Raw genomic sequence first — 15245 nt, forward strand, 5'->3', positions numbered from 1 at the left:
CTAATACCCAGATGGCCACTTTTTCTCTCTCCAACTTTCTGTCTTTTCCCTCTTTGCCTTTTCACTTACATCAATTGTTTTACAATTACAACTCTCAAATCTATGTTTGTCTCTTCCAATTCACTCTACATCTAAAGGTAAGATTGTTTATGATTAATGTTCGTGGTAATGGTAAAATTTGTGATTTTTTCTTTCAAAGATTTTGGTTGTCTTTTTCTTTCTCACCTCTGTTTTTCCTAATTTTTGTTTCTACGGATGTAGTTTCTGTTGGAAATTTTGAATCCAAATCTTTGGCGATTTTCTAATTGATTTTGGATTAGTTTATTGTCAATTTTTTTTACCTGCATGTTCTACTTTAAGATGCCTCAAATTGAGAGGACTGGTTAAAATTTAATACGGAACTCCATTAGTTTAGTTTGATCGTGATTCTAAATTTCAAGATGGAGCTTGTTATATTGAGATGCTGAGAGTTTGTTTCCATTTGTTATCCGAGAATATTAAGCTTTACTCATTATTTTAGATGCTAAAAGTTTGAATTGAAGAAATTGTGGATTTGTTATACCGCGTATGCTCTCATGTATGGTGGTGCCCAGAATTTTTTTGCCTTTCTTCACTGGTTTTATACCTATTACTTCTAAATTTCTTTGAATGCTTGTGCCTTTTTGCTTTAATTTTAGTTTTTTACTCTTTCAGATAATCTCTTGCTAGATATATACATGCATGTCATTATGCTTGAGCTGCACATCATCCCATTTAGTGCCTTTTCCCCATTTTTTCTTATAATTTGCTCTTTGAGTTTGCAGCTCACTCTACTTAAGCCTAAGATACTTGCAATGTTGCAGAGGTACAACTTTTTGTAGTTGACTTCGTACTCCATCTGTTCACTTTTATGATATAGAAAAGAATGTTTTTCTTTGGATTTGTGTTGTAATCAGTGAAGCCAAATGGCGAGAAAGTCCGGAGAATCAGATTCCAAAATCAGATTTTGGAAGACGATGAGGTATTTTCACGTATAGTAATGACATCTAATTTTCTTTGCATAATTATATTACTTCCTCACATCTCTCAAAAAGCTATTAAACTTTACATGAGAAACAAATTAGGATAGTTGTGTATGGTGATGATATTGGACATTATGCAGATAAGCTTCACATACAAATTTATCGGTGCAGACCAGATTCAACTAGACAACACACATAGATCCTACTTATTCACAAGCAATGAAGTCATCAACTGGTACCGACTTTTTACTCTTAACTCTCTAGATTTAATATGATTTGAATAGCACATTGAATAATTTATTTCGTGTGATGATAGGGAAAAAAAAAAGATATACTTTCAAGCCATACATTGGGCAGCTTCTCCAGGTCATCCACCCCTCTCATCGTGATTTCTGTTCACCAAAAGGTTATCCCCATTGCAGAAATTACATCACAAACTTCTATGAGTTTCACAGATATATACACTTGCTCAACTTATTCATGGAATAGAGTAATATAGACGTAATTTTCATTTTCCTCTGCAATTGGAGTTCCCTACATTGTGGTAAAAATGCTAATATCAAATTATATAGAAAAGTTTTGTGTACTGAAATATTTGGGTTGCAAAAAGAAAAAGCGTACGAAAGATAGAAGGCAGTTTGAATGCACAAAGTGCAAATGATAGACAGCTTTAGTGCCTTAGCATTGTGATATGCCATACACATGAATTCTATTTCGACAAAATCAAGCATATACGTGCAATATTTTTAAGTATTAACTCACTATGGTTCCAGTTGTACCTTCCGAGTTGATCTTATTGTTGCCAGTAGCTCGAAAAAAACATGTATTTCTGGTGATCTAGCTGAAAAATTTCTCTCCTTGACAGTAGAAGACATATTTGGCACAACCTATGTCAAGGTTTCCTTTATTTATACGTATCAACATACTTTATACATGTTTGTTTCGCTATTTCTGCCACAGTTGTGCAGCCAGTTGAATCATTCCTACCATGTAAACGCCTATAAATATTTATACTAACTTTTTCTCATAAGATATTTAAATCATACAATTTTTTCTTTTTGTTTTCAGCACCAGCTACTATGCGTTAATGATATTTAAATCATCAAATTTTTTCTTTTTGTTTTCAGCACCAGCTACTATGCGTTAATCATGTACAACAGATATAGTCGAATAGACTATTCTGCATTTTGCTGAGGAAGTCATCCAGATAAACTCTAACAGTTCTATCCTACATAGAAAAGGAACATGTTTTCCCGTCAAGCATTAACTAGAGAAACGCTAAAAAGGTGAAGCCGCTCATCACAAGCAAGGTGGAGATAGTGCCATCAGTTATTGAATCTGAATCTTCACACCAACAAAAAAGTTTATAAAAGGTTAAGTCAATTAATCATCCTTTAATTTGTTCCAATGCAAAGGGTAGTCCATCAGATTTATGTATCGTACATGCAAACATGCATCTACACTTGAAAGACAAGCACTACAATTTAGTTACGTTTGGTCGGAATAAGTTTGTTTCCTCATTTTTTCAAATTTTATATGTTATTGATTTTTCCAATCTATCTCAAATGATGTCCTCTTATTTCACACGCTAATTAGTCGAGAATGTAGATTAATTAATAACTCCCTCATTCCCTTTTGTTTGTTGGTACATTGGTAAGCAACATCCCATTCTATGTCATATTAGTTTCCTATATGTTTCTCCAGTAAATTCAATGGAAAAATCACTCTTACGATTTTCATTTTCTATCATTTCGGTGAAAATATGATTATTTTTTTATCACAACAACTATTCTTCTGACTAACCTTAATTCTACAAAATCAAATCAAGAAATTATAGGTTTTCCCCATTTTGATTCGATTTTCGATTTACTGACTATGAATTTCTTATTTGTGTAGAGACTGTAACACTAAATTCCTTATAGGGTGAGTTCACAATTTTTCGATCTACATGAGTTACATTCTGCTACCACAACAACTATTCTTCTGTTTTTCTCTTCAACACCCATCCTTTTATCTAACTCTGTTGAAGCTTAATGGAGATAAAAACAAACAACAAACTACCTTAAGTTGATGACATGATGGTTAACCTTAAAATGCACATGTCTCCTTTTCTGAAAATTGGCATGGACAAACACGAATCAGTAGGCAAGTTGCTAAATTAGTTTTTAGCATTGATGTTATCATAAACAAAGTCGCGTGAGATCATATGAATGAATTGTTGGTGTTCTGTTGTAATAGGAAATTCTACTTTAAAGTTTACAGACTAGCTTTCTGTTACATATGAATAACAAGGCTCAATCGGACATAGAAGACGGTCTCCATGTTCTAAGGTATGAAACTTACATTTAATATGTCTCTCATATTTCTCGATTTTGGTGTCTCTGCATTATGAGATAATATAATGTATCACATGAAAATTGACGAGGGTCATAGATGTCTAGCATGTATTATTTGCATCAGATGTTTTATGTTGAGCTTTAGTGGTGGAGTAGCAGTTCTATTCTGAATTTATTGCCTTTAAGCCTTCATGTTCTGGAAATCTGTAGATCAGGTGAACCTCAATAGGGATCCTCTCTTTTCCCGTGACACATTTCTTTTTTTGAGGCAGTCTCTTTTTTTCAATCTGACCTTTATATCTACTGATTGTTGAATAAAAAAAAACAGAAAAATATCTATTGATTGTGTTCGCCATGTCCAGTAGTTTAACATTTTTAGAGCTTCGCTTTTATGCACTCTAAGCTAACCAAATATTATGTGTTAATTACTGCCACCGTCTTATTGATTTAGTGGGACCATTCTTCGTTTTGCTTATGTGATTATCCTAATTTCTCACATTTGTTTACTTTTTCACCATATTTTTGTTGCTACTTTTATTTTGGTCTCATGTTTTTCATATGCATTAGTTAGGATCTGGTGATTTTTACTGATGATATTCTAGCTTTCTTGGGATGAGGTTCATTATTTTGACTGTAGTTGATCAATATTTTCTGTTAGTAGAATTCAAATATATTACTAAGTTGAGTTGTAAATTGGCGTTATGGAACTACTGAATATATTCCTGCGGAAATATGCTTGCTCTTCAATATATATTTTAGGAATATACTAAGATATATGAGATACAAATTTATTACAAATACCTAAAACTCTACGCAAGAACACTAGCCAAATATCAATATTCATGCTTTCAGTAATAGAAATCGCTATATCTAGACAACAAGACACACTTCTCTGTTACAACTACAGTTGTTTGGCTCTGCAATTAGTTTCAACAAACCTGCACATTAACTTAAGATGCTATCTTCTAATCGCTTAAATATCTCTCAAATTAGTAGCTCTTGCCACTTGATTCCCCCAAAAAAAAACCATTGTTGATGCACCACTTCGACAATGTGATGGGAGTGCAGCAAACGAAATCATTATCAAAGCTGGATAGTCTATAGGCTAGGCAAGTTCTTAAGTAATTGAGTCTATTCTCTAAATTCGGGTCCCTTTGGAGGATGTGGAGTAGGCCGGGAAAGATGTAACAACATTATATACGGAAGAGACCTATAGGTAGAAAACAATATATTCGACAAGTCTTAGTTTCTTTAATCATCTCACCAATACATTTGCCTTATCATGTGACCAAGGAAAATATAGCAAATATTTCCTTGTAAGATAATACTGCCATAACATGATTACACATAATAAGAGTCTCACTATAATAGCATCATGCAACTATATACTTTTTAGATTTTGTATTATGGTTATGATTATTTACATTTATCTTATGTTTTACATATCTAACCCCATCAGGTGTTTGAATAAGTCCATCTGTTAAAAGGTTAAAATTTCTTTTGCATTGTTGAAACTTTAGCAGAATTTTTTTAATTTTATATTACTTTTAAGTTCTTCCACATTGGTTCCCTTAAGTTAAATTTAGTTATTTTTACAATTAAAAAATTCATATTGTGCTTGCTATCACTAAATAGATTGAGCGTCCGACAAACAAAAAAGAAGAAATGAAGAAGAATATGGAAAACTGATCTTGGCTAAAGGTTACTAACAGGACAAGCTTTACAAAGAGTTTAATGGTAAGTTGTTTCTAGCATGCACAAGGAATCGTCTATATGGTTTTATTTTTTACTCTCTATAAATATGAAGGTGTTATGTAGTGGCTAAAGAATGATTTACTTTTGATGATTTATTGCCGCATCTCTTTATAATATATTAGTTGCCTCTATATTTAATGAAAACTCATTAGATGTTAAAGTATTTGTTAGAACATAAAACAAGTGAACATTAACTCCTACAGTAGTGTTATTTTTCGAGTCTTCTAGGCTATTTCATATGTCTTTAAAATGTTCCCTAAGTTCCAACAGTTGTAAGATATTCGATCTGATGAATAAGAAAAGGAAAATAGAGATTTTAATGCATTTTATTCCTAAAAGAAGTTCCTTCTTTCAACTGTGACCGTCTCTTCAAGTACTATTGACAGAAAGGACAAGGTGAGACAAGTGACTATATTTGATCTCATGATAAATGAGAAGAACTAACAATGAAATTCATTGTAGATGGTGTATTTTTTAAACAAAGAATGTAGGTAAAGTGACATACTGATGATATGAAAACATTTACTAATTAAGTATGACAAAATGAGGATATTAATTTTAACATGATCAAAATGTAAGACACTATAAATGAGCAAAATCAACTCCTAATTTCCAATTAGTAGGAAGATTCCTTGAAAGATATTTCAAGGGTTTGGCGACTGCTTAAAATACCCAAGTTATAATATATTAGGGGAAGAAGTACTTTCTCCTTACCTCCTACAACTCAAAGTTACTTTTCAGTATACTTCATATTTTCTATTTTTTAAGAAATTAAAGTTCCTTTTATTATAAAGTTTCTACAGAAGAGAATCAAGTATAAATTGTGTTCTCTGCTTTTTGATTGTTATGACATTTTCAATTTGAATAATTTCACAAGTAAGTTGCCAAAGATATTTACACAAATGGATCTGTGATTGTGATTTCTGTGAAATGCATTTGCACTATTTATTTAATGAGACATTTACCGAGTCTTCTTCATAGTAGTATTTGATTTCAGTAATGTGAACACAATATTAAGGAATATGATAAGTTTATACTGTTACCAATTAAGGTTTGCTTAATTTTGCGTCAGATTCTTTGTCAAAATCTTAGCCTGTGACAGCAATGCAGGGAGGACTTTTGAATGGATGGATTTTTCTTTGCATCAACTATTGAAGATTTATTTAGTTTTCACGTTCCTCTTTATTTAACTGGAACTACAGTGATTACAAAATTCCTTTTTTATATGTTGTTATGTATTATGTAATGACAATTAAAATGTTTTTGATACAAGTGTAGATGAATAATGACACGGTAGACAAATCAAAATTCAAGTCATTTTTTCTGCATTGAAAATTAAAAAAAGTTAAAAAATACACAAATATACGTGTTGGGCCGTGCTGGCATGGGCCATGCCCATCTAGTCTTACATATATAAAGCAGTCAATAAAATAAATTCAAGCCAGTTTTACATATACACGTGTCAATTTTAAAAAATAATTATACACGTGCCACTTTTACAAATTTAATTACATATATACAACAATCAATAAAATAAAATCAACTTAAATTTAACCGTTCAGTTGCACACTATAGAATTACGTGTCAGCTTCTCAATTACCAAATAGCAATATGTCACCATCTGAATTAACCTGTAATTATGTAATAAAAATAAATCAAAAACAATTTTAATTAAGAGCAGTTTTTAGTAAAGAGGTTCCATAACTCCCTACTATCTTATCCACAATTCATAAACTTCCGGATAAACTGCTTCTCAACTCACTTACAATGTACATATATAAAGACACCATTTGTGTCAAACTAAACATGTTTCTGTCGAATTTCACAATACAAAATATGACTTTATAATACAACACAATATCTAAAATTACCAATAACTCAATGAACTGGAATTTAAAAGTTCGCGTTGTTCGTTTTTGGATAACGCCCGATAAATACAAGCCAGATATTTCGTATACTATGGAGTTGATTTTGCAAGATGAAAAGGTATGATTTAAATCAACTTTCTGAATTTAATTTTATTCTCTAATTTATTATTATTATACATTAATGATAATGATTAATGCTTAACAAAATTTTGTTTGCATATAGGGTGATCGAATACACGCATCTATTGACAAGTACACAATAAAGTATTTCAGAGACAAGATTTATGATCATGGTTTATATCGGATGAAATATTTTGTCATAGCCTCTTATCACTCTAAATTTAAATCTAATTCTCATAAACACAAGCTTATATTCACTCAGAATACTATTGTGACTAAACTTGAAGATTCCTCTTTTCATGTGGATGTTTTTAAGCTACGCACTTTCAATGAAGTGGCAATTCAGCACAACACCGATGAAAATCAACTAATTGGTAAACAATAATCTATATTATATATTCATTTCATTTTATTGTAAATATTATATCTAAAAATTCAATTATTTTTCAAGATGTTGTTGGACATGTTGTCTCATATGAACCAATTCAATTGTCAAAGCAAGGAGACAACAGTAGTTCTTTAATGAATATTGTTGTAGAAGATGAAAAGTAAGTTTTATTAAACAATTTTCATTTAATAGGGTATATATCATTATTTTATATTTTCATAACATTGTTCACGCAGGAAAAATAATCTTCCTGCCACTTTATGGAGTGATCTCGCCTTTCAAATGCAATCACATTTATCTGGATCAACAGATGAACCATTAATTGTCGTTCTCCAATTAATGAAGACACACAAATTTAGAGGTTTGAATTCTAAAATTATTATTTGTTGCATAGTTTTTTTTTTTAAAAAAACAAATAATGAGCCCAGAGCTCTTTTATTGAATGAAAACAAAACAATAACAAACTTGGCCAAATGACCCAAACTAACTACCAGAAACCGACCCAGATAGCCCAATCCAAATTACCCCCAAATTAATTATACCCTTTAAGCTCCTATCCACTATGATTTCCCAAAAAGTTCCCCTTCATTTTTGTCATCGTGTCTCTGCTATGCGTTCTGTTGAGCTTCCAATCAGCTCCTTATTCCATTTGCTTTGATCCAGCGATGCCTTCGAGTCTTCCATCAGTATCAACCCAGCTTACCAAGGTAAGCATCTTTTTCTACTCTTTGACCCTTCCTATTATGTTTGTTGTCTGCTGATTACTTATTCTGGTGCCTGTCATATTTTTCAGATGCGATTTCAAAGAAGTGCTTAGTTATGTGCAGGTAAACCTCTCTTCTTTCTTCCCTCTTCTGCTCTTTCTTCAATTTCTTTGACTTTGTCTTCTTTCTCTAGGTGAAATTTTAGCACCTTCATCCATGGCCGTCTTCTCAGCTCTAGGTCTTCAACTCTCCATCTGATGTTCATGCTCTCATCTTTTGCTTGTATCAGTTTATGTTAACTGTAATAGTCTAGCACAGATAGCCTAGTACTCTTTAATCTCAATATTTTGTAAGCCCTTATGTGATAACGCCTATTGCTGCAAATCTCTTGTCTGTGAAATTCTTTGCCTACTTTAACTTTGTACATTTTCATGCTTATTTTGCTGCACTCGAATCCTCCTTGTTTTTATTCTTAAAGTAGGGATACCTGATTTGTCTGCATTTAAAATACTCCTGCATTCACCTGATAACTGCTAAGCATTCTCCCACTGCTTTAGGCCATTTTACGTATATGCTTCATTGACCAACTTGTCTACTAACTGATTAGCTTCTCTAAAAACATGTGTAATATCTGCCTGTATGTTCTCTATAATCTCTTGAATCTCTTCTATCTCCTCTACCTGATTCCATGGAATTTTCCATTCATTCCTTATCATTTTTGTGACCACCAGTGAATCTGTCTCAATCAACACTTTGTTGATTTTCTTGATTTTACAGTATCTGAGTGCTTTTAGGATAGCCACTGTTTCTGCTTCTATATTATTCCTTATGCCAATCTTACATGCTTCTGCATACATTAAATTCCCTTCATGATTTCTAACACAAAAGCTATATGCACTTTCTCCCGGATTTCCTCTACTTGCTCCATCTGTGTTGCACTTAACACCCCCCTCTTGAGGAAGTCCCCAAAACACAGAATGGTAGTGTAACTTAGGTTTGTACTCCTTCATGGCCCCAAACATTCCTTCCCAATTTCTTGGAATCTGAATCCAAGGGTAAAGATGTTTAATCAGCTTATACACAGTATCTTGACATTTTTGCTGCAGCATATAATAGGACACATCTTTCCCATGTCTTCTAGCATTTCTACTCTTCCAAAGCTCCCACATTATAATGGCTGGAATTGCTTATAATATTGACCTCATCTTTAGCTTATTCGATGCTCCCCACCAATTAGTGATTATATGTTGTAATGTTCCCTCCGTGTTAATTCCTGCACAAGTAGCAAATTGCTTCCATAGCTTTTGGGCTATGGAAGCTGTTAGAAAAAGATGGTTCATAGTCTCCTGCTTATAATCCTCACAACAATAGCATCTGGATGCCACATTAATCCGCATTTTTTTCAGGTTGTCATCAGTAGCTATTCTCCCTTTCCAGCATCTCCATACAAAGAAGCTAATTTTGAAAGGTATTCCATTACACCATATTTTACTTCACCACCAATTAACATCTTTCTTATTTCTAATCCCTTCAAACGCTGACTTTACAGTGAAATTATCACTCGAACTTCCCATCCACCATGTTTTATCCTTTTCTCCTTCTATAATCCTAGGGGCAAAACTTTCCACAATGAATTGGACCATCTCCTCTGATAACATACCTCTCAATCTTTGTATGTTCCATCTCCCCTGCTCTATCAACTCCCGAACTTCTATTTCATCATCAATCTCCCCCTTCTCCTCTATATAATAAAGTGCTCCCAATTTTGTCCAATTATCAAACCAAAAACTCACCTCTCCAGCCTTTATTTGCCACCATATGTCATGCTCTATCTCATCTCTTACCTGAATCATCTTCTTCCAAGCATGTGAAGCTCCTACGCTTTTAACCATAAGAGGATGAAACTTTTTGCAGTATTTACTCCACATGAAAGAACTCCATAATGAAGTGGAAGTTCTAAAGTTCCACCATAATTTACAGAATAATGCTTTAGCAACATCATGTATAGATCTAAAACCCACACCTCCTTCAGACCTTGGAAAACACATGTCTTCCCATGCTACCCAATACTTTCCTTGTTCCCCACCTGTTTTGCTCCAGAAATAACCAGCAAACAGTTTATGTAACTTCTCAATGACTTTCTTTGGGGGGTTCATAGCTGATAGCAAATAAATTGGCATTGACTGAAGTACATTTGCTATCAAGATGTATTTCCCTCCATATGACAGCCACTTATTCTGCCACATCATTAATCTACTATGTACCTTCTTCACCAATTCTTCAAAATACGAGACCCTTTTTCTTCCATAAAAAACTGGACAGCCTAGATAAATAAATGGGAAAGAGCCCTGCTTTATGCCTGCAATTCTCCTTAATCTCATCCCAACAATTAGCGGGGTATCATCATGCAGATAAAAAAAACTTTTATTTAAATTGACCATTTGTCCTGAAATATTTTCATATCTCCTCAACACTCCCATCATCTTACGAATCGACTTTATCTCCCCTGAGCAAAAAAGTATTGTATCATCTGCATATGACAAATGATTGATGGGAGGACTCCACTTTGGCATTCCATAACCCTTGAAATCTACATCGTCATTCAGATTATTTAAACCCCTAGCTAAAACTTCCGCAGCTATTATGAACAAAGTTGGAGATAAAGGATCTCCTTGTTTAAGCCCTCTTGACGACTTAAAAAAACCATATGATTTTCCATTAACTAAAATTGAATACCAATTATTCGAAATTAATCTCCACACCATATCAATAATGATTTCAGAAAATCCAAATCTCCTTAGCACTTTAATTAGTTGTTTATCATTATTCCAAATATATTTATCTAACTTAATAAATCTTATAAATTATTTTACAGATACCTATTATATTCGTAGTTGTTGGTACCAAACCAAACTATGGATTAATACAGATCTACCACAATCTTCTGTAAAATCAAGTTAATTGCATCAGGCGAATATGAGAAGGTTTCACAAACAAGTTCACAACAACATGTTTCAATTTATGAGGAGTTATCTACAGGAATGGTGTCTTTTAAATTTATTAAAGATTTCCTTCAATGCACTGAAGTGAGTTGTATACTATATTATTATTTATAATATTATTTTTTTATAGTACATATAACTGTCTAACCATCTATATTAACTCACAGGAGTCTAGCTATTGGATTGCTGTAAAGATTGTTTGTTTGGAACTTGGTCACAAATGGTCATACTTGGCATGCAAGAAGTGTATCACAAAGGTTGATCCATTGGGAGACAAATATTATTGCTTAAAATGCAATGTTGAAGTTATATCAGTTATTCACAGGTTGGAGCAAACAATATAAATATTTAAAATTTAATTAACATTATATAACTCTTTATTTTATACATTTTAGGTATCGACTTCAAATTCATGTTACTGATGAAACTGGATTTATATCATTATTATTGTGGAATAAAGAGGTTCTACAACTAATTGGAAAGAGTGCCAAGGAATTGAAGGAAGGATTAATAGTAGATGCTGACAATGGTTATCCAACAGAACTTGATACTTTGATTGAGAAAAAGCTCATGTTTAAAGTCCAGATTAAGGATTCAAACATTAACAAGAATGATAATGTCTACAAAGTAGTTAAGTTCATTGATGATGAAGCATTACTAAAGGAATATTGTCATCCTTCTCTTATACACAGTTTGATTGTAAGTGTCAAAATCATTAAAATTTAAATATAATTTTCATATAAATTAATTAACTATAATTTTTGAAACAGGAGGCATCCCTTGATTGTGAACAGAGCATTGATGAAGATAAACTAATTGAGGTATATAATTTAATTCAACCTATTTATTTCGTATTTTTAACTTTTCAGATTTTAAAACATAGTATGTTATTTTACATTATGTGTTTTACTAGGCAAAACACATAAATTTTTGATTATATATGTATTTAAATTATTTACAGACACCTATCAAGAATAGCATTTCAGATTGTGTTTCTTCACAAACAGAAGATGTGATTGATTTGACTGAAAAGTTATATCCCAATAATGGCAAACACGTTGGAGTTCGGTCAACACATGCAAATGATGAGGGATTAAATATCAAACTACCATCTAACAAGTTACGCAAAGTTATAAAGAAGGAGAAGAAGGCATAAGTTTGTCAGAATGGGAGATAGACTTTAATTATTTAACTTAGTTTATTTTAGAATATTAAACTATCCATTTCTGTTTTAAGAATGTATTTCATTGTGTTAGTACTGATTGTTGTTATTTTACTTTCTATATATGCATATGATGTTTTTTTACTTTTAAACATGCGTCATTCTTTGTGTGATATATAATTAAGTGTCAACTTCTCAAGTTTCAAATAGCAAAATCTGTCAGATAACTTCAAATAACAATGTGTTGAATACATATAATAATATGAATGATGCTAACAATAATAACTACATACTAACCTTAAGTATTCCATATAAATCAATTAAATTGAATAAAAATTTACTTGCAAGAAATATTTCTTCCATTAAACAACCTCTAAGCAATCTACAAAACATAAGAGACAATTGATTAAATCCTGAAGTTCAAAATTATTGTTCTCACTTAGAATGAATTAAGTCAGAAAGTGTAGTATGAAAAATGTACAAAACAGTCTCATATATCCATCAATAGAACCGCTCACAAGCTATAGTATAATAGGTATCCATAAATATCATACATTGAGTCTATACTATCCACAGAAAAATAACCATCTTTAAGCTAATCTATAAAAAAGCATAATTCAAATATGAAAATTTTTGATAAGTCAAAATAGAACCTCCTTAACATGTTAACTAACAGAATAGTCATAGCTTCCCTCATAAAACCAAAATATGACTGCCATAGGTAATCAATAAATAGGCTTTCACTAACTTTATGTATTAGAATTGTTCAAGCACGGCAGGGAGTAATATTAGAGTTAAACTTTGATTGGATAATACGAGGAGAAATAAGAGGATTACCTCAATCTATTATATGTACATGTGTATATAATAATCAAGTACAAACTAACTTAAAGAATAGATCTTAGTATAACACAAATATAAAATTTATTGCCAAGGAGACAGTTATATCTACGTTCTAAAACATATTAAACTCAATGAACAGAAGCACAACTCAGTTCATCCCATATTTCTCTACACCTTAATCACAATGTTGAACCAGAAAAAAATATATAGTTATGAATAGATTTTACATAATTAGAACAAGATTAAGTATTACAACAATCATATATAGTAAAGTATATAATTATGAATAGCTTTCTCATAATTAGAACAAGAAGGCTTGAACTAATCAAATACTAATCTAATGGACGTATAAACTTTCATATATTCCAACAAGATAGTATACTAAAGGTAATATCCAATAAATTTTGAAAATTTATCACACAGTTTCATATATTTGAGTCTCTTATCATTATGATAAATCTATATGTATGCTTCTGACAAAAAAACATTGAAAATAATATATGGTCATTTAGACATATTATTTAGACAGATTTTATTATATAGTTTTTTATATTAACTGACTGATATTTTTAAATTTTAAAATAATAATAATGACGGTACAAAAACAAGAGTCTTGAGACTCAACTAACAAATATATTGTGTAAAAATCTCCCTGTTTTGCCCAACTGACTGTAAATTTTAATTTTACAGTTATTCAATAATAGGTTACAGATCTAAAAAATTAATAAACTGCTCTATATTAACTGATGTTCAGTTATGATGTTTTATCCATTTAAAGAGATATAGAGTTCAATAACATACAACAAAGACATGAAAGAATCATAAAAAATTAAGCAAGAAAAAACAGAATCTGCTTACAACAGAATCAAGAACGTGGAAAACACTCATTAGATGTCAATGGTTAGATTTTTCAGATCTTTCTTTTGTTTGATTAATTGAGTAACTTTCTTACACTTTCAGAAACACTTTAATTAAGTGTTAAAATGTTTATAAATTGGACAAACACATCCATTAAAAATTGTAATACTATAAGGGGGAAGAGATTTTGATGGAAAGACATGATTACTGATTTCTTTTAAATATGACACAGATTTAACAGATTTTACAATCTATAAAAACATACATTATGCCTAATATAGTTAATTTAGTGGCAATACATTCACAATTGTCATTTAACTTTGTAAAATTAGTTAGTACAAAGTGATTAACTTAGTGATGATAAACTAATAAAATATGATGAATGATTGTAGGCTTATTAAGTAATTTATTGTGCATTTCTTTATTTTCCTACCTTATTATAATATTGTTATACTTATTTTCTGTTAGAGAATCAATGCTTGCATAAGTAGACTGATTTGTTACTCCATTGAAAGTACATTAGTTAATGCATATTCCTTTATGCTAGATTTGCCAAGTAGTTCTTCTTCAAATTCAAGGCAATCTAAAGGTAAACATATAATGGTGGATGAGATTTCATTTTCGGTGGAACATTCTAATGTTCAATCAAATGAGCAAAATATTTATGAAAATGAATATGAAGATATGTTGGAAGGTATGAATCTATACTTAAACACATTTTATGTTCTTATAATTTATTAATGTTCGAAATTTTGTATAGTAATAATTTTTTTATATTTATAGGGGATGAAATTGAAGGTGGTAGAATTTACAATCAAGGTATTTGTTTCAATATTACATTTCATCAACAAATCAATTTATGTTTTTTCTACAATAAATAATTAAACTCTATCTTTTAAATTTTAAATGAAATACTATTAGATTATTGGGATATGGGAGATCCTACTTATGAGTGTGAACATTGCGGTGCGTACTTCTGGTATGAAGAAAGAATTGAGAAGAGATACAAAAAATTTAAACTTGTTTTCACTTTGTGTTGCGGTAAGGGAAAGATAAAGCTTCCAAATCCAAAGGATCCTCCTACACTGCTAAAGGAATTATTATTTGGATCAGGTAATTGAAATTATTTATCAAATTACTACATTATTATTAGAATATATTCTTTTAAATGTTTGAATAACATAAAATTAATTTAGGTGACAAAAGTC

The 15245-nt window shown here is 31.2% G+C and overlaps 1 protein-coding gene and 1 long non-coding RNA gene across 9 annotated transcripts; one reads left to right on the forward strand and one right to left on the reverse strand.

The window, feature by feature from the left end:
• LOC102585587 (uncharacterized) lies at positions 1 to 6361 on the forward strand. Of its 8 annotated transcripts, XR_001472286.1 has the most exons (9): positions 1 to 137; positions 804 to 844; positions 936 to 1000; positions 1142 to 1236; positions 1318 to 1407; positions 2129 to 2374; positions 3240 to 3331; positions 4973 to 5074; positions 6165 to 6361. It is a non-coding gene; the product is annotated as an uncharacterized lncRNA (long non-coding RNA). The 8 variants fall into 8 exon arrangements; XR_001472284.1 differs by having other exon boundaries at positions 804 to 1000; XR_001472287.1 differs by lacking the exon at positions 804 to 844.
• Positions 6362 to 8735: 2374 nt separating this feature from the next.
• On the reverse strand, positions 8736 to 9341 carry LOC107058727 (14.7 kDa ribonuclease H-like protein). The gene has a single exon (XM_015304771.1). The coding sequence runs from the start codon at positions 9339 to 9341 to the stop codon at positions 8736 to 8738; it is 606 nt and encodes a 201-aa protein (XP_015160257.1).
• Positions 9342 to 15245: the final 5904 nt, after the last annotated feature.

The sequence above is a fragment of the Solanum tuberosum genome, unplaced genomic scaffold (assembly GCF_000226075.1).
Source record: "Solanum tuberosum cultivar DM 1-3 516 R44 unplaced genomic scaffold, SolTub_3.0 scf00613, whole genome shotgun sequence".
Lineage (NCBI taxonomy): Eukaryota > Viridiplantae > Streptophyta > Magnoliopsida > Solanales > Solanaceae > Solanum > Solanum tuberosum.